At 37.4% G+C, this 19,602-nt stretch overlaps 1 protein-coding gene and 1 pseudogene across 12 annotated transcripts in view; one reads left to right on the forward strand and one right to left on the reverse strand.

The window, feature by feature from the left end:
• Window positions 1–19,602, forward strand: part of Setd5 (SET domain containing 5) — a 78,564-nt gene that overhangs the window by 16,654 nt on the left and 42,308 nt on the right. For 2 of the 12 annotated variants that reach the window (XM_041644235.1, XM_041644253.1), the window contains exons 1-5: window positions 13,594–13,732; window positions 14,534–14,758; window positions 18,205–18,397; window positions 18,670–18,775; window positions 19,101–19,309. In XM_041644235.1, coding sequence (XP_041500169.1) covers window positions 18,306–18,397; window positions 18,670–18,775; window positions 19,101–19,309 — 407 coding nt within the window. In that variant the 5' untranslated portion in view covers window positions 13,594–13,732; window positions 14,534–14,758; window positions 18,205–18,305. Of the gene's footprint in view, window positions 1–13,545; window positions 13,733–14,533; window positions 14,759–16,512; window positions 16,561–17,054; window positions 17,126–18,204; window positions 18,398–18,669; window positions 18,776–18,869; window positions 19,006–19,100; window positions 19,310–19,413; window positions 19,540–19,602 lie in introns of those variants that run through there. The other 10 variants (XM_041644260.1, XM_041644281.1, XM_041644245.1 and 7 more) reach the window with 7 other exon arrangements.
• On the reverse strand, window positions 4,603–5,078 carry LOC121442701 (annotated as a pseudogene).

Here is a 19,602-nt window from a genome sequence, read left to right on the forward strand (position 1 = left end):
ATTGTCTTCTAGGCAAATAAATATGCTTTTAATCCCAAAAACTACATTTTTGTTAATAATTTACGGTTTGGCTAATATAAGGTAGTTTTTGCTACAGCAAAAATTACCCCAATGTTTATTCATATTTTTTTTCAGGTAGCTATTTATCTTCCACTACTGTTATTTTTTTAAATTACAAAGTATCTAAGGATAGTTTCATTGTCATCAGTACAGTTAAGATTTATTTGCTTATTGGGTAATAGTATAGTTTTCATTGATGGTGCTTTCGACCTGTTTTCTGGTTTTCTGGTAACTAGACTTCCAAGTTACATAGGCTTTGCATTTAAAACGGAAATTGTCCAAATTACTACGTTTTTATTCTGTGACACGCAGTCATTGAGTTGTTTTTCTACTGAGGAGTTCTCTTAGGGTTTTTATTGTTGTGAAAAGACACCATAACCATTGCAACTCTTACAAGGAAAGAGTTTCAGAGGTTCTATCCATTACCATCATAATAGCATGATGACGTGGTGCTGCAGAAGCTGAAAGTCTTAAATCTTGCAGGCAACAGGAAGTCAACTAATAGTCACATCAAGGGAAATTTGAGCAAAGGAGTCCTAAAAGCCTGCCCCCACAGTGGCACACTTCTCCAAGGAGGCTACCTCCTAATAGTGCCACTCCCTTCGGGGGCCGTTTTCTTTCACAGGACTAAATGAATTTCTTTGCCTGAAGTCTGTCACCATTCAAAACTCCCTTAGTACTCAGAAGCCACTCACTAAAAACAAGAACAGCTGATCACCATGATGTGATGTGATAAGTTACCTTTCTAGAAACAGTTTATAGAACACCACATGAACTTTTATCTCCTTCCTTGATTTGGGCAAGTGTATCCTGTTTTATGTGATGACGTTTCCAGTGGTTTAAGAGAATTCATCCACTGAAACATTAAATAACCACTTGTGTAATTCACACCTGAACATTACTCAACAGTCTAGAAGTTGGCTTACATAAGCTTATTCATCTGAACCTTATAGAAGAGTGATCTTGATTCCCTCCACAACTTTGTTAGGATAAGTAGGCCCCTCTCAAATATTAGCACTAGTTATATTAAGTGTAAGGTACATCTGTACTCAGATGTGATGTACATAACTGTTACTTTTGAAGCTTGCTGTAAGATAATCCTAGGATTAAATAACATTTAACTGTGTTACCATGTTAATCAACCCCAGTGCCTATAGGAATATAAAATGACTTTAATTTCTGGAGGATGGTTCATTAAGACTATGAAAAATGTTCATATCATCTTAATAGTTCCATTAGAACAGTTTGTCCTAAGGACTTGTGTGCATATGTGTGAAGAAAGTTCTGAGTAAGAACATGGATGAATGTTCAGTTCAGCATGGCAGAATACCAAAAATGAGCAATAGTGTGAGCATCTACCTTCAGAGGATTCATTTGAATTATAATGAATCAATAGAAATGTGCTTTGGTATCATTGAAGAAGTACATATTTATACAAAGATATGTCTCGTTAATTGTAAAAACCATCTTATAGAACCAGTCAGGCTACTGATTTTCTATTTTAAGAGGGCCTGTTTTTCTCTTTTTAAGAGGTTCTGGCATTTTTGTTTGTTTGTTTGATTGATTGATTGATTGATTGATTGATTGATTTTTTTTGAGACAGGGTTTCTCCGTAGCTTTTTGGTTCCTGTCCTGGAACTAGCTCTTGTAGACCAGGCTGGCCTCGAACTCACAGAGATCCGCCTGCCTCTGTCTCCCGAGTGCTGGGATTAAAGGCGTGCGCCACCACCTTAAATGGCTGAGGTTCTGGTTTTTTTATGCTCTTCTAATGTTGGGTTTCTTTGAGATAGAGTATCACTATGTGACTTTAGCCAACCTGAAACTTGCTGTGTAGACTAACTTTAAACTCAAAGCAATTCACCCGCCTTTGCCTCATGTTCTGGGATTATAGCCATGTGCCATCACACTCAGATTATGTTTGTATATTTTTCCAAACATCTTTATGACAAGTTAATTGTAAGAATCTTTACTTGATAGAATCAGCCAACTTAAGTGAAGAAGTCTCTTGTACCCATCAGAATATTAAACTTTAGATTTCTTTAGTGTTACATTCTTAGCTCCTTTGTCAGGAATCATAGAACATGCATGGTAAAGCTCATTCTCTATTTTAAGAACTTTTCCTGCCATATTTACCTTTATTCTTACGAAAAAAACTTTTGTGTTTTCTTTAAGCATCATAAACTACTTACACAAGAAACTCTCCTTGGTAAACAATGTAGTGGATTTGACTTTTAAGCAGTGGGAAGGGTTGCTTTGCCTTCCGAATTTTACTTAGTTATAGACAGAAACATACAAGTTTTTGGGTTTAGTTGGATATATATATATATATATATATATATATATATATATATGGTTCTGAGATGCAATACTTGTTACATAGGTAAAGCCTAAAGAAGCATCTTCAGGGACCAGGTGAAGTGATGCCGCAACACCATAAATCCAGTATTTGGGAGGCAGAGAGGCAAGATCTCTGAGTTTGAGGAGTTCCAGGACAGCCAGAGCTACAAAGTGAGACCCTGTCTGAAAAAAAAAAAAGGAAGGAAGGACCATCTTTAGGGCTGAAGATGTGGTTCAGCTGGTAAAAGTGCTTGCCTACCGTGGACAAAACCCTAAATTTGATCCCAAGCACCACATAAAACTCTGGTGTCGGGGCTGGAGAGATGGCTCAGAGGTTAACTTAACCTGAGTTCAATTCCCAGCAACCACATGGTGGCTCACAACCACCTGTAATGGGGTCTGCCCTCTTCTGGCCAACAGGCATACACAAAACAGAATATTACATACATAATAAATAAATAAATATTAAAAAAAAAACTCTGGTGTCTTGACAAATTCCTATAATCCTAGCATCCAGGAGGTAGAGGCAAGAGTTTGAGATCAGCCTACAGAGTACCTAAGACTATGTAGGAAGTTCCATCTTCAAATAACTTTTATGTTAATAGTAGTTATTTTTTGTTGTTGAAATTAATGATGAATAAAGGGAAAAGTGGAAAATATGCATAATACAAAACCCAAAGGAACTATATATAAGTTCATCCCAAAGACCTGGAAGTTTTATTCTGGGCTTGTTTAATGTAGTATTCATTAATAAACACACTTTTATTTAGATGCTGCTATCCAAAGTAGTTAGAGATTATTTGCTTTAATAAATAAAGGTTTCACAATTTTCTTTTGAACTCTACCGCTATGTGACTTTCTTGTTAGCAAAATATAGTGGTATTTTGTTTCTAATTAACAAATAAAGCTTGCTTAATGATTAGCTAAGCCACTAGCTAGCCATAGAGGCCAGGCAGTGGTGGCACACACCTTTAATCCCAGCACTCGGGAGACAGATGGATTTCTATGAGTTTAAGGCTAGGCAGAAAGGCATTTAAGGCTGGAGGAGACAAGAACTCAGATGTATTCTGAGGATTCAGTCTAGGTAAAAGGTCTCTCTACTGGTTCACTACACTGCTTCTTTGATCTCTCAGCTTCCCCCACTCCCATATCTGACTCCAGGTTTTTATTATTAATACCAACTAGAATATTTGCTACAGTAAAATTCTCCTCCTTTCATTGTTAATCGTCTAACTCAGGGCTTGTTGAATTCTAGGGAATCACTCTATCACTCAGGTACACCCCCAGTCCCATAAGTTAATCTTTTTGTAATTCTGTTTTTGTCTATAAAATAATCAGGGCTGGAAAATGTCTCAGTGGTTAAAAGTACTTGCCTTATAAACATGGGGCAGGGTTTGAGTGGGTTCCTTATAACCCATGCAAGATCTCAGCCATAGAGAGTCAGAGACAGGAAAATCCCTAGAAGTATGCAGGCCAGCTACCATTATATCCACAGCAGTGAACAGGAGACCCTCTCTTAAGCAAGGATGATAACTTCAGATATCAGTCATCCTCTGACCTACAAACTCATAATTACACATATGAATATGTACTCAAGCAAAAAAAATTATAAAGTTTAAGTCCTAAAATTGTATTTTTGTAAAGTAGAAGAATTTGTATAAATCATTGCATTATCGAGTTAGTAATGCACTCTAATATGTGTAAATAACTCCATCTCTAGAAAAGGTAAACTTGTCTATATTTCGGGGCTTGAAAATCAGAAAGGTCTGAATTTGTTAAGAAGAAAGCAAGTATATATGAGTGAGATTCTCCTGTACATTGCTGGTATGAAAGAGTTCTTAAGTAACATCTGGTTGTAAGAACACGGTAGGACAGAACCTCAGAAGTCTTGGTTTTTGGATTGGTTGGCTGGTCGGTTGGTTGGTTTGGTTTGGTTTTTGAGATGGGAGTCTCACTAATGCAGATTTTGACTGACTTGGAACTGCACTATGTAGACCAGATTGGTCTTGAACTCATGAGAGCTCTTTGCCTGCTTTTACATACCGACTGCTTAAAGGCGTGTACCTCACCCTGCCAAGTCTTGAGTATAGAATTCAATCTAAATTCCTTGAGGATAAGGTCCCCATTTGATTATTAGAATCCTTGCATTTTCTCCCATTTGTTTTCTTTTCTCTGAGAAAATTTTATTGACCTTTTGAATAAAATTTATTTGCCAGGCAGGACAATCCGATCATACTTCTTCTGGAACCAGCACATGGTTTCCTATCTGCTGATTCTTTTTAGCCCCAATGCTGTCAGTTCTGTGATTCTGAAACCTGGCCTACTCAGTACCACATAGACGTCCAGGCCATAGATCCCAATGTTCAGGTCATATTTGATGCCCAGGTCAATGTGCTCTTGAATCCCAGTATTGTTTCATCATCTGAGTAGTTGTCTTTCCTTAACTCATACTCATGCACCTTCAGACCTTTTTCCAGGATTTCTTTTTGTTGACTTGATGGACTATGAAGTGAACAGCAAATCCTTTCTTATGCCAAGGACCTGATGGTGTATCTAGCTTTGGAGAGTCTAGGTGTCTGGTCTGTGAGCTGCTCCATCACTGTGTCTGCTTGGGTCAGTGTCTCACTACTCTCCCCAACACAGATATTGAGCTTATGGATGTGAAGTTTCTGCATGGGTTCCTCTTTTCACCTTGATCTTGAGCCGTGATGGAGAGCAAGAAGAGAATATTCTTGACTGTTAGAGGACAGAAAGTTCTTAAAGAGTCTTACTAATTTAAGATGATACTATTTAGCTCTGTTGTCATAGTGTATGGTCTTACCCTACTTCTTTCCCTACCTCTTTTCTCTGAGCTGTATACAGCTCAGCCTCTACCATAGATAGCCATTATAAGTAGGAATGTCTTTTTATTTGGTTTTAAATTACTTTTGTAGTAAGCAAAGCTTTACAGGCACTAACTTACACCAGCTCCAGAATCCCCTGGAGAGAATGTAAATTTAGTTAAAGAGATGAAGGGATAAACTAAGTAGTGTTATAGGTAAAGAATTATGAGAAAAGCACATTTTATCTTGCTTGAATTACTAAATCATCTATCTCAGTCTCTTACTTTTTATGCCATCCTGTCTGTTTCTTTTTCCCCCAACTCCTGAATCTTTTGCCTATATTCACTATCTTCAGAGTTAAGCACAACTTAATACTGCCTAAGTTAGGTGAAATTCTCACCAGATCTCTGAATATTCTTAGAAGTTTACATAATGCTTATTCCTTCTCTCCCTTTTGCTGTTTAGTTTGTTGGGTAGGTTTTGTTTTGAGACGAGGTTGACCTGGAAATCTCCTTCCTAGGACTGAGATTAAAGATTTTTTTTTTACAACCCTGCCCAGCCTGTACTTTTTGGTATGTGTTCGTTTGTTTGTTTGTGTTTTATTATGGGATTGTTTACTTCGTTGTCATGTTTTCCACTTTTTTTGCATAGCAGGATTGAAATACATACAATTTGGGAAAAGTGAAAGCTGTTTTTAGCCACATTCAGGTTTCTAGTGATAATTCTCTTTCTTCATAGATTCTTACCTAACTCTGTAGAGCTGCGTAAACATCCTGCTGCAAATTCTTGGCCATGTGCTTCTTAGAGTCAGCAGGACAGTTTTCATTTTGTTGGACTGACTTGAGACATTATATAAATTGCCAAGCCAGTTGGGAGTATGCCAGGATTCACAGAAATTCGAAGCAGGAAGAAAGAAAATGAGTATTTTATTTTGAGACCTTGTAGAATTCATCCTGTGTAATACAATGTTTCTGAAGTCATCAAACTAAATTGTGGGCAACATCACAAATTTTCTGACTCCTTATGTAATCCTTTTTCATAGCATCTTTTTCTCCCAAGGTAAAAAGTAGTATTTTTGGTATTGCTAGTTTTTTTTTCCCCTCAGAATACTTGGGATTTGGCTAGAAATGGATAAACATATAATTCAGATGGTTTATGAATTCTGCAGAAAGTTGATTGATTGTATAGGTAAAACCTGCATTTTGAACTGTTCTGTGATTTTTTTTAAAGTATAAGATTAAACACAAAAATAAAAATTATTGAGGATAAAAGTCATCATTTAAAAATCCTAATATAACCCAGGTAGTGGTGGCACATGCCTTTAATCCCAGCACTCACAAGCAGCGAGTCAGGTGCATCTCTTAAATTTGAGGCTACACAGAGAAACCCTGTCTCAAACCCCACCCCCAATATAATTTCCCCATTTTTTAAATTTTGTAGTTATAAGAAAAGCTGATTTAAGAAAAATTTCAGCTTACATGTACAGCATTTTAGATACTCAGACTGAAAGATTAAATTTTAAAATTACCAACTATTTTTTTAACCCTTGTTGCAGCTTTTCTGGAGGTAATTTTTTTTTTCAATGGGGTCTTATAATATCCCAGGTTGACCCAAAATTTGCTCTATGTACTCCAAAATAACCTTGAACTTCTGATGTACCTCCCAAGTGCTGCGACTGAAGCCCTGTAACACCACATCAAGTTTGTGCTAGTCTCAGGATAGAACCCAGGGCTTTGTGGTGCCAGACAAGTACCCTACTAAATTACATAGCCAGTCCCTTTTGTAAAATTGTTCTCTTATTGACTGAGTTAAATGTGTTCATTAGCCTACTGAAGATTTTTCAGAGCTGTGCTATATATGTTAATTTTAATTATGTAATCATGTAAATATGGGGATGAACATAATGATTTCAGGTTATGGTTTTTAAAGGAAATTTGGTTTGTGGCTTCTAGTTAGCCAGAGTTCACTAACATAAGGTCTTTAACAAGATAAGAAACAATGTTATATATGAAAAACCTGATACTGAAACTGAAAAGAAATTGGATGAAATTCTAGGGAAGTTTTTTTAAATTGAGTGTATATTTAAGTTGGAGTCTCAGTTAATACAGATTATACTCATTGACTAGTAAGATCTGAAGTCATACTATAATGCTGCCCCTTAGGAAAGTGAGTGTTGTGAATAAAATAGTAAAGAATACATTTTCTTTTATGTTGGCCTAAACAAGAGTAGATTTTCTCTACTAGATGACATTATTTGATGTACTGAGTTCCATATAATTCCAGAAATACAAAATATACTCCTGGCTCTAGGTTAAATTAAATGTTTATTTTTACTTTTGTACTTCATAATTGAGTACTAGATTTCATAACAATTTTCACTTTATGAGGTCATTATGTTCCAGGTTTTTCTTAGGAGACTGAGGAAGATAACAATAATAAACATACTGTTGTTAATAAGTTAAAAGAATTTTGTTTATCAAAGTAAAATGTGTTTTTCATTTTAAATTTGATTATTAATAGTAGACGCTGTGAATTAAAATAAAGTGGGAGAAGACAAAGGAACATTCTAAGAAAAGGGCTTGGGGTGTGTGGGGCGGGATATTCCCTTTATTTTATCAGAGACTGAAATTGAAGAAATTTGACATTCTGGTGGCTCATGGAGAGCTGATCAGAGATTGCTTCTTGGCTGAGTTGCTGTCTGCAAAGGCTGCTAACAATCATTTGTCTGGCAGCAGATCTTGTTCATCAGGATTGCATCATCTCTGGGAGAGTGGCCAAGGTCCACAGCCTCAGTACAAAGACTGTCTGAAGCGGCACTCCTCTTCCTGCCAGTCCTCTTCACAGGAAGGCTAAAGCAGACTTGTTCTGCGGTTCTTTCATTGGATTGGCTATTTATTGGTCTCTTGTCTCCCAGCTGCTTCCGCCTCACCTGTCTGATGTATTTCTTAGGAAATTTCTTAAAACTCTAGAAACTACATATAAATAGTGACTCTCAAAAGATTATTCAGTATTGGAAGACAAGCCGGGTTTGTTTGTGGATCCAGTATTCAGTAGATCTGTTGGGTTGTTAATTGGGAGAGTGAAACTACATTTTTACTTGGCCTCTGTCCTTTGTCTTATTTGCTACCGCTGAAGTCTTGGCCTACTTTATACCTTTTACTGTCATCTCCTTACCTTTCACTTTTTAATTTTGAGTATGCTTTTAAAAATATTTTTATGAGGAATAGTTTTCAGTTTTTTAAAAATATGAAATCCACAATATAAATGTAAAGTGCATGCCCTCTGATTGGTGACTCGTGAACAGCTCTCTTTCCGTGTTTATGACCTATTAATATTTCAGGTATGGAGAGCTCAGTCTGGCCAATACTATTGACTGTATAGAGAAAATACTGAAATTTAAGAACTACTGATCATCTACCTCTTTCCTTTCTTCCTCCTCTTTTCCCCAAATCTTCCAGGTTACTTGTTTTCCTTTCCTTTAGAGAATGTAGAAAATTGATGGAGTTGACCACAGGTAGAATTGAGAATTGATTCCCCCACGCACCCTGCTCTCATTGTCCGGAACGGATTGAGAAGAAAGGAGTCACAATTTAGGATGGATGGATTTATTCATTTATTTATTTATTTATTTATTTTGCTAAGCCCTTGTCTAGAGTGGTATTTGATGAGAAGTGGTCTGTCAGGTGTGGTGACATATGCTTGTAATAGCACTTGGGAGGTTGAGCCAGCAGGGTACCTATTCAAGGCTAATTTGGGCTACAGAGACTTTCAAAAAAAGGAAGTTACTTAGTTTGGGGGTGGTAGGTGACAAACTCCCAAGGAAAGAGAAAAAAACCTTTGAGAATCCCTTGGGAAACAGGAGAGTTTTGATTTGAAGGGAAGAGAAAGGCAGCCTGATAAATAGTATCTCATCACCTTGGAAATCGAGGCCGTTTCCTTCCTGTCTGTAGTTTATTTTGTACACAATGGTGCAAGCTAGTTAAAGGATTAGGCTTGGTGCTAAATGGAAAGTAAAGTGATTAACAAGGCAGTACAGCAAACAAAAATAAAGTTGTCATTCATCTGTAGTATTCCATTTTGTACTTAGTGAGCCCATCAGTTTTTCTAAGTATACTAATTTGTGTGTCAGCTTTTTCTAGGTCTTAAGAGCTATTGTCAGATAATTGGGGGGGGGGGAGACGTCAAAGGTTACTCCCCAAATCCTTTTTCATTTGTTGTATTTTAAATTTTAGTAAATGCTGAACTTGATTACCATGATGAGTTCTCTTAGTAAATGTTGTCTTGATCCCTCTTGATTGTGTCAGATAGTATTTGGCCATTAGAACTACAGCAGTGGGTAGAAATGTATTTTGTAAAAATCCCTGCCCATGGTTTATGTTTTGGTGGAAAGAATTTGAGTAATGGAGTAAATGATATCTTGAAATTATTTTGTCTAGAGAGTTTTTATACTCTTTCCAGGGCACATCTCCGAACATGAGGTTAAATGAATAGTTGCTCTAAGTTTAATAAACCAAAGTAAGTATCTGATTTCTTACACAAGATAAGTGTTATAGGGGCTGGAGAGATGATTCAGCCGCTAAGAGCACTGCTTGCTCTCCCAAAGGTCCTGAGTTCAATTCCCAGCAACCATGGGGTGGCTCACAACCATCTGGTGCCCTCTTCTGGCTTGAAGGCATGCATGCAAGCAGACCACTGTATACCTAATAAATAAATAATTTTTTTTTAAAAAAAGATTGTATATAGATGATCTAATAAAAGTTCTTCAATTAACATTTAGTTGCATTTAACACCATTTTTCAGGGAAGGGACTATTTATAATAAAGACAGTTTTGTATTAGAATTTGAATTAAAAAACCTCTTCGTGTGGGGTTTGAGGAGATGGCCCAGCAGTTAAGCGCTTTGGCTGCTCTTTCAGAAGTCCTGAGTTCAAATCTCAGCACCCAGCAACTGTTCATAACTGTAGTCCTATGGGATCTGATGCCTTCTTTTGGTGTGCAGGTGTACATACAGATAAAACAGCCATAAACATAAATAAATAGATTTAAAAACAAAACTTCATTATTGTGGAAACATGATTTAGAACAATATGGTCAAGCTGGCCTATTATAGTTGCCTTCACCAGAACAGTAAACAGTAGTATAGTAGTATAGTTATATAAAGCTAGACAAGAGGGAAAAGAATTTGTGAAGAGAAATGTTTCTTACAGATGTGTATCAGCTGTCCAGATAGTTGGTACAAGATCTCACCACTGCCTTTGAAACAAGGTCTCACTATGTAGTCCAGGCTGGCCCCTCTTGATCCTTCTGCCTATTGAATGCTAGGATTACAGGTGTGTCACCACACTCAGCAATTATATTAGGATTTCATTAGGTGATATAGAATTATTTATTCTCTTTTTTTCTTTTTGGTTTTTTTGAGACAGGATTTCTTTGTATAGCCCTGGCTGTCCTGGAACTTGCTTTGTAGACCAGGCTGGCCTTGAACTCACAGAGATATGCTTGTCTTGGCTTCCTAAGGGCTAGGATTAAAGATGTGCACCACCGTGCCTGGCGAAATTTATTCATTCTTGAAAGGAGGCACTACCTGAAGTAACTTTGCCATTTTTGCCTTGTAGTATATCTTTTTTCAAGTTAAACTGTCAGAGGGGGGGGCTGGAGAGATGGCTCAGAGGTTAAGAGCACTGTCTGCTCTTCCAAAGGTCCTGAGTTCAATTCCCAGCAACCACATGGTGGCTCACAACCATCTGTACTGAGATCTGGTGCCCTCCTCTGGCATGCGGGCATACATGGAGGCAGAATGTTGTATACATAATAAATAAATAAATCTAAAAAAAAAACTGTCAGAGGGGAAATAATTAGCTATCAACCTAAGTATGTATGTGTGTCTGCAGATGTGTGGTTGGATGGATATTTATTTTTATGAATGTATGCTGGTGGTGACTGTAACAAAGGATCAAGTAATTTCTTTTTTTTAAAGGCCTTTTCAGATTTGGATTCCTTTCACTAGTCAGGTTAGGATCATTCTGGTTATCTGATCAAGCCACTTCTAGCTTAATGCAACTTTTCTAACAGTACTAAAATTAGAGGGAGTATCCTTTAGTATGCTCTTTGAGCTTATTTGTAGGTTGTCTCTTTGTTTTGTCATTTGAAGATTTTATGTCATTTTTCCCAATGGCTTTGGTGTTTGAGAATTCTTGTTTGACTACTGGGGGGGGGGGGGGGGCATTAATTTGCAAGTTGGTCCAAAGACAGCAAGTGGAGTAGAGTAGTCACATCTATCATGAATTATGATAAGTTGATAAGAAAGTTGACTTGGTTTGTATTTCAATTTCAGTCTAACAGTGTCACCCAGAGTTGGAAGAGAAGGGGTATTTTGCCCTATTTGAGACGGCCAGGTCCTACAGAAAAATACTGTAGTTTATAGCTGCGGTAGCTTTATGAACTAACAGTGCAAAAGTAATAACCATTAGCCAATCTTAAATCTTGGACTGATTCACCACTCAGAATTAGTTCTCTTAGACACATTAATGTGTGTCATTTATAAAAATGAAATTCACACGTCTCAAATCAGTAACTGTTTTAAAATCTTCATTAATTCCTGAATCAATTCAATTAGTATCTTATACTTTTCATTTTATTTAGCTATTTTTAATAGTATTAATAATTATTTGACTTCTTTCTTTTTTGGTTTTTGAGACAGGGTCTCTGTAGCCCTGACTGTTGTAGAACTCACTCTGTAGACCAGGCTGGCTTCCCAAGTGCTGGGATTAAGGGTATGTGCCACCACTGCCTGACTGATAATTATTTGACTTCCTCCTGTCTTAGCATAAGACCCTTTTTAACCTAGGTCTTTGACCAGTATTGACTTCTGTCATTAAAATGTTTCTTGTTTCATGCTTTAGTGGCTCTTTTTATACTACTATGATACTGTTCATATGAATCATGCAAATTCTATTTTTATCTCCAAATTTCTTAAATTGTTTGTTTTTTCCTATTTACTATTCAATGAATTTTTTCTTCTTAAATAATACCAATTTATGGCTACCAAATCAGAGTATGTTCATTGCCTTTTTTAATGCAAAAATTTGTCATGAAATGTTTAGAGTTTTTATTACATTTCAGACAGAGAAAAAGTACACTTTTAAGTCATAGTAAATTGAACAGGAAGTACAGATTTCTGTATATCCTCTGCTCCCACACATGTTTAGCTTTCCCTTGTGGTTTATGTTTTTATTCATATCTATCGGTGTATATTGCTGCACAAAGACTTTTTTTTTGGATAATTACATCTTGCTCCAAGTCTAGTTAAGACTATTTAAGTCAGAGGGGGGCCAGAGAGATGGCTCAGCAGTTAAAAAACATTGGTTGTTCTTCTAGAGTACCCTGGGCTCAATACCTAGTACCCACATAGCAACTCCCAACTGTCTTGAAATTCCAGCCTGAGGGGATCCAGTGCCCTCTTCTGGCCTGTGTTGTCACTGCATGCATGTAGTGTACAGACATGGCACATAAAACACCCATATACATAAACATTTTTTCTTTTTTTTCTTTTTCATAACCATTTTTAAAAAATAAGTCCATGCATAGAAATGGCTATCTGATCCAATATAAACAACTAATTGATCTCTGTCAGGTTTACTTTAGAAGAAATATCTTGAGTGTTGATAAAGCTATTTTTATTGATTATCTAGGGAAAAGTTTAAATGGAACTATAAAGGAATAAAGCTAGGGTATTTCTGATAACCACCCTGAATCTTAAGGCTTGTTTGGTATATCCTAGACTATTGGAAAGCTCTGTCTGCTGGACAATTAATGACACATGATTGTTGTCATTGAGCCTGGTAGGCCATTGTTTTTGCTTTGACTGAACAGAAAATAATTAAAACAGAAATTTGTAGATCATTACTAAATTAGAGTACAAAGTAAACTAGATTTATTCTTCAAAACCTTATTCAAAGGACTAGAGAGGTGATTCGGTGGATAAATAGCACTTTGTGCAACTGAGTTCAAATCTCCAGCCAGCATCCATGTAAAAGACAGGAGGATGTGGTTTCATAAATCTCTGACCAATGTTGGTGGGAACAGAGACAGCCAAGCTTGTTGGCCAGCCAAAATACTGCATAAGATTTGAGAGCCATAGAAGACATCCAGAACCCTGTTGTTTCCATGTGCATACACAAGTGCACTCACGCCTGCATACTTGATATGCATACACTGTGCATAAACACACAAAAAAAATTCATTCAAACAGTGGGAAAATATTCTATAGCGTTTAAGATAAATTTAAAGAACTCTCTGGTCAGTGGTTATTTTCTTTTCTGTGGCAGGATTCCTCATGTCCGTAACATGTTGGCTCAGGCTCTGCAGCTCACCCCCACTCTTTGAGTGGTCAGTCTCCATTAATTGGACCCCGTGATTTCTACCCACTGCTGTCTTGGACGTCATGAGCATTGCAATCCCTCTGGGAGTCACCACACCAGATACATCCTACTCAGATATGGCTGCTGGATCAGAGTAAGTGCTACTTCCTAGATAATAGGATTGTTTCAAGTTTGTGTGAGGACGGATTTCTTCTGGGCAGTTCATAAGTTATATGTAATATTTTTTTAATTAAAACCTATCCCACTTCAGAAAACAATAGGCTTGCCCTTCCCCCACCCCCAAGCTGGAGGGACAAAGGAATTAGAAGGGGGAGGAAAGGACCTTTAAAGGAGGGATTTCTGGGTGAATAATAAATATAATCAAAGTTGCAAAGCAGTGGTTACATTTTTTCTTTGTTTTATGGGTGGGGAAGATTGAAATGAAGTAGGTGTACCACCTCCTTCTGAAGAGTTAACGATTCTGATAAGAGAGATAGGAGGTTTTCTTTCCAACTGATTTTCTTTGAAGGCCTCTTCCTATGTACTTGACATTATTCTAGAGTAAAGGGACTGAAAGTGGGATAAACTGCTTGACCAGCTCACTCTGGGGTAGAAGACATGAAGAGCTGTATCATCTGTTTTTACAATATTCGTTGCCTAGAAAGAGGACCTTCAAAGTCAGTGGTACCATACTTGTTTTTCAGCTAAGAGCAGCATTAGGAATTCAGAATTTGTCGAAAAGCCCAATCCCTAAAATAGACTCAGTTCTTGAAGAATTTAAATGCCAAATAACAATGGAGGTAGGCCTTCATTATACAATTTTATATATTATTCAGTTTAAAATTTTTTAGCCTTTGTATCCCTTCTCTTTTAAGTTGTCCAAGATTGCCCCCGCTCACAGATTCCCCCCTCTTGTCCTTTTACCTCCCTTGTACCCAATCTTCCTTGCTTACAGAAAGGAAGTGGAAGCCCCCTACCTTTCAAGACGAAGTGGCACTACACCAGGATGTGAAAGTCCAGCGAAAGAGACCCAAGGGGCCTAGGGGGCAGCACACCCCCAGAAGCCAAGTCTATTCCAGGCAGTACCAGGGATTAGGGTCTGGGCTGGAAAAATCCTGGTGTTTTGAATATGTTCAGGTCCAGTTCAGACTCTTGATCCCACAGCCACTTCTTGAGTGAGGTGGGTGTTGCTCTAATTCCCGTTTCTCTTGCCATTTTCAGTCCCTGGGAATTCTTTCCCCCTTCAGCAAAGCAAAGCAACTGTTCCAGAATTTTGGGTTGAATGGCGTCCCTTGTTCATAGTGTTTTCCTTAAAACTGAGGATATTATTAAAGAGCATGTGTATTTCTTCATAAAGCTGCCTACTGTTGACTGTTTATTTGGTTCCTTAAAGAGGAAGACATGAAACTACCCTAGGAAGTAATATATAGTATTCTGGGGTAGTCTGAAATTGAAAGACTATTTTTAAGCTTCTTCCCTTATAACAATGGGGGGCGGGGCTTAGGAAAGGCTGGTTGTCTTTATTGTAGAGGTTTTGTTTTATTGTTATTTTTTTTTGTTTGGTTTGGTTTTGTGGGGTGGTTTGTTTGTTGTTTGTTCATTTTTTGCTTTTTGCATGCCAAGATTTAGTTATATGCCATTAGCTGAGACTTCCAATTATATAACTCTTTCCTAAAAGTACTTAAACGTCTTCCTGTGTTATTGGATAGCCAACTCAGTTGTATAGTGGTTGTGGGTCTTTATAAAGTCAAATAATAACTTACTACAATATTAGCAAATGATGTATAAGTAGATCTCATTAATATTTATGAGAAATAAAAAGGTTAAACAAGTAAGTTTGAAATTGGTAGATGAGGAAAAGACCCAAGGCAGTTATTCTTAGAACTAATATTTCTTTCAAAGTATAACAGTAACTGCACGCATGTACTGGGGAATCCAGGAGTAATGCAAGAATGAACGCAGTCTGGCCTGTACTTTGACTGTAGTGCCATGTCCTAGGACTTCCTGTGTCTCCAAAGTTCTGATACTATCTATGATCACAACCAATTTCACATTTCTTGTTGAGCAATTTTACAAAGGGCATTAATGTCAGATGTTTAGCTTATGTGCTAGTCTATTAATTATTAATGATATTTGTCCTTCATCATGCCTAACATTGTTCTAAGCACTGTTAAGATTAAACCTGGTATTAAAGGCAACATATCTAATCAAGGAAGAAACTTATACCTTGCCTCATGAGATTATTAACTCTGATTCTAGCAGTTTACATTCTACAACACACGCGCGCGAACACACACACACACACACTTATAGGAAAATGTCTAACTATAACAACAAAAAAAAGTCTTTGCATCTCTTATATTACAGAATTTCAGTTATTTTCTAAGAAGTGGCATTATAGTGGCAAGCTGCATGTTGTTTACTGAACGTAATTGATAGACTATATCTGTTGTGAGCCCAGTTTCTCTGTATGCCCAACAGTTACATTTTAGTCACAGAAAAAAAGAAATAATTGTTTGCATAAAGTAGTTGTCTAATAAAAGACATGCAATCCTACTACTCCTTTATGTGTGTGTGTGTGTGTGTGTGTGTGTGTGTGTGTGTATAGTGGTTTTTGCCATCCTGAGGCTTAAACCCAGGTCCTCAAACAGGCTAAATAATCACTCTACTACCACTGAGCTATATTTCCAGGTCTTGATAATGCAAATTTTTAATCTGTATTTTAAAATATACATAAAAATCACTGTATATCAATGTGTAATTATTTAATCCCTAACTGGTATAGACTTTATAAAGTTTCCTCATTGAATATATGTTTAAATGTTAGATTAGACATGCATGGCAATATTTTATATGCTGTGCTTGACTACATACTACTTAACAGTAGGATGGCCTGTTAACCTCCACAATATACGTTTTATTTTTATTCCCTAGACTTGCACATGAAGTGCATATGTACATATTTACCCAGTTTGGAGATGGGTAAGATATAACCAACATAGCTCCATCTCCATGGCCATCTTTTATTTCATGCAACTTTTGTTTTTTTCAGTCCCACAAAGAATTCATTTCTAATAAATTCTTATTTCACCCCATGTGTTTAATGGTATAAAATCTCCTACCTAAAAATATGTACAAACCTTTGGATTACTTATCTAGTAACATGCATAGTCAATAACAATATATAAATCCATTACTTTCTTTTAACTGTCCATCATAGAAACTAAATTCTACCTTCATTTTATTAATGCTTGTCTGCCTTTGGTTTCATTTAGGAAACGCTACCTGTTTCCTAATACTCAGCCAGTTGTCTCAGTGACCCATGTTCAGATCATCCTTTTCTCAAGAATACTGACCTGCATTCTTGATATATTTTCCTCCCAGCCACCCCCACTGCCAGTTCCCATTTTGAAGACCCTGTCAGTTACTAAAGTGCATGCACCTCACTAACAGAGAATACTTTCCTATGTCTTAAGTTCCTCACCTAGAAATGACCTTTGCTGTTAAAAATAAGACCCCTTCTCACAGTTGTGGAGCATAAAACTAGGTGAGTTTGATACATATCTCAGAATCTTACTTTATCCCTCACTTAACAGTTAATGTGCTACATTGAATTGCACGCTTTACTCCTGCTCAGTGTTGTGTATTTTGTATATCTTAAAGCAGACAAGTGGTTATTTGAAGTAAACTGAATTATTTGATTCCCTAAAACTCTTAGATCTCTGGAGTTGCATTAACACTGAGCCTTGGAGTTGCTAATGGGTAAATCTTTGTTTTAATTGAAATACATTAAATATAATCCATTTTCACTTCTGCCAAGTTATACAATTACATTCCTTAATTTTTCTTCAAAAGTCCATAAAACCTAGCCAAGTCAAGTTGAAGTAAATAAACAAAAACCTATTTTATCCTTCACTAAAACCTATTTTTTCCTTTGCTATGGATGCCTTTTTATTATCAAGAACAGCTTATGTTAAATTTAATCACTGTAAGTGTATTTGGTTCTTTAATTTAAAAAAAATGCCTGGGCAGTTTATTTTCTACTAGCCCAGGATGTATCAGAAAGCAAAACTAACCCAAGCTTCTCAATGAATCTGTTTAGTAAAGGCTTCAAATACAGTTTACAGATAGAATGCTGTCCTTGCTTATAGTTTGCAGATAAAATGCTGTCCTTGCTTTCAAGGAAGGCATAATGAGAAAGAAAGAGGCTTTGGAGTCAGATATCTTTATTTCAAATCCTGACTCTGTCAGCATATGAATTTGGGGGGGAAATGTGATCTCACCACCTCAGCTTCACTTCCCTCTGTAAAAAGGAAGTGCTGCTTACCATATTTAATAATCACAGATATTAAATGAAGTAATAAATGGTAGACCCAAATAACAGGTGATTCATAATGGTAGCTACCGTTACTATTTAGCATGAAACAAATCTAACTTACAAGTTCAGTTTTGACTATTTTGAAGTTTTGTTACTACCATGCAGCTGTTAAACAATTGTGTCCTTGAATATGCTTGCATGTCCTTGGTGGATGAGAAATTCTAATATGTGAAAGGTATTTGGGGGTTCATCAAGATCGAGGTGTGATAAATATAAGATGCCATTGTTTTTGCCTGTACTTTCTTCAGGGTATCCTGTCTTGGTAGTGAATGGAAGAGGGCCTGGTCCCTGGGGCAGTGCAGAAGGCACTTTCATCATCTCACTCACTGCAAATGTCATGTGAGGTTTCATGGAAGTATTAAGAGATCCAATTAAGAAGAATAGTTCTGAGTCTAAACCAGCCCAGAGTGGCTTCTCTAGGGGAAACTCCCCGCTCTGCTGGTACGTTTGTGTTTGTCATTAGGGACACCTTGTATCCCAGGTGCCTGCCTTGAGACATCTGCCTGTACTGGCTTCATGTTACACACAAATCCACATTCAATAACACTATTATTTATAGGCTGAGTTATGTTAAACAGACTTTCACTAAGTTCTTTCTTATTCTAGTGGCTGGTGGTTGTGGAAAGAGAAGGGGTTAGGATGGGAGATATACTGTTAATTTAAGGGAAGAGTAGGTGTTATGCTATCATGCGTTGCTTTTCGCCTTTGTGCAGCCCTGAATCTGTGGAGGCTAGTCCAGCAGTTAATGAGAAGAGCGTGTATTCCACTCATAATTATGGGACCACTCAGAGGCATGGGTGTCGAGGACTGCCTTATGCTGTGAGTATGCACTTGTTTCTCTCCAGAGCAGTGATCTTCCTGGAGTGTAATCCATTCTTATACATTGTGACTTTCTTGAAATGTTTATATGCAGCATGACGAAGTTGCCCCTTTTGCACTTCCCTGCCTCCAGCGGACGTCTAGCCCTGCATCATTGTTCTTGTTTTTATGTCCCAGTTGACCTTGGCATTTTGTTTTATCACTTTCCTGGTTGAAGCCAAAAAACAAGGGTACTACTTTCTTCTTTCTTTCCATATGTACCATACTTTAGGGGAGAGAGGGGCCAGTGTTTGGACACTGTTGATTTAAAAAATCTTATTTTCAGGATCATAATTACGGAGCCCCTCCTCCTCCGACACCTCCTGCTTCTCCCCCTGTCCAGACGATCATCCCTCGTTCTGACCTGAATGGCCTGCCGTCACCCGTAGAGGAACGCTGTGGAGACAGCCCGAACTCTGAAGGAGAGACTGTTCCTACCTGGTGTCCTTGTGGTCTTTCTCAGGATGGCTTCCTTCTCAACTGTGACAAGTGCAGGTAAGATCCTGTTCCATTTAAATTCAAACCTGGGTTGCTGGGATTAGGGTTTCTTATCAGTAGGGAAAAGCTCAAAGTATTCTTTCTTGTGTTTGTTAATGTAGATGATTCCTTAGTGCTCCTTGGCTCGAATTCTCTGCACTAGGTGAGAATTGCTGACAACAAGGAATGAGAGATTGATGTTAAAGCTATTGAATTTGATATGAAATTTAATGTCCTGGAAACATTTGGTAGGTGGGAGGGAGGGGGTAGTTTATGCAGAGACACTTCTCCCGTGTATGATGTGATGTGCT

This window comes from Microtus oregoni, unplaced genomic scaffold, assembly GCF_018167655.1.
Source record: "Microtus oregoni isolate MIOR12 unplaced genomic scaffold, Mior012 000002F_ref0000024, whole genome shotgun sequence".
NCBI classification, from domain to species: Eukaryota; Metazoa; Chordata; class Mammalia; order Rodentia; family Cricetidae; genus Microtus; species Microtus oregoni.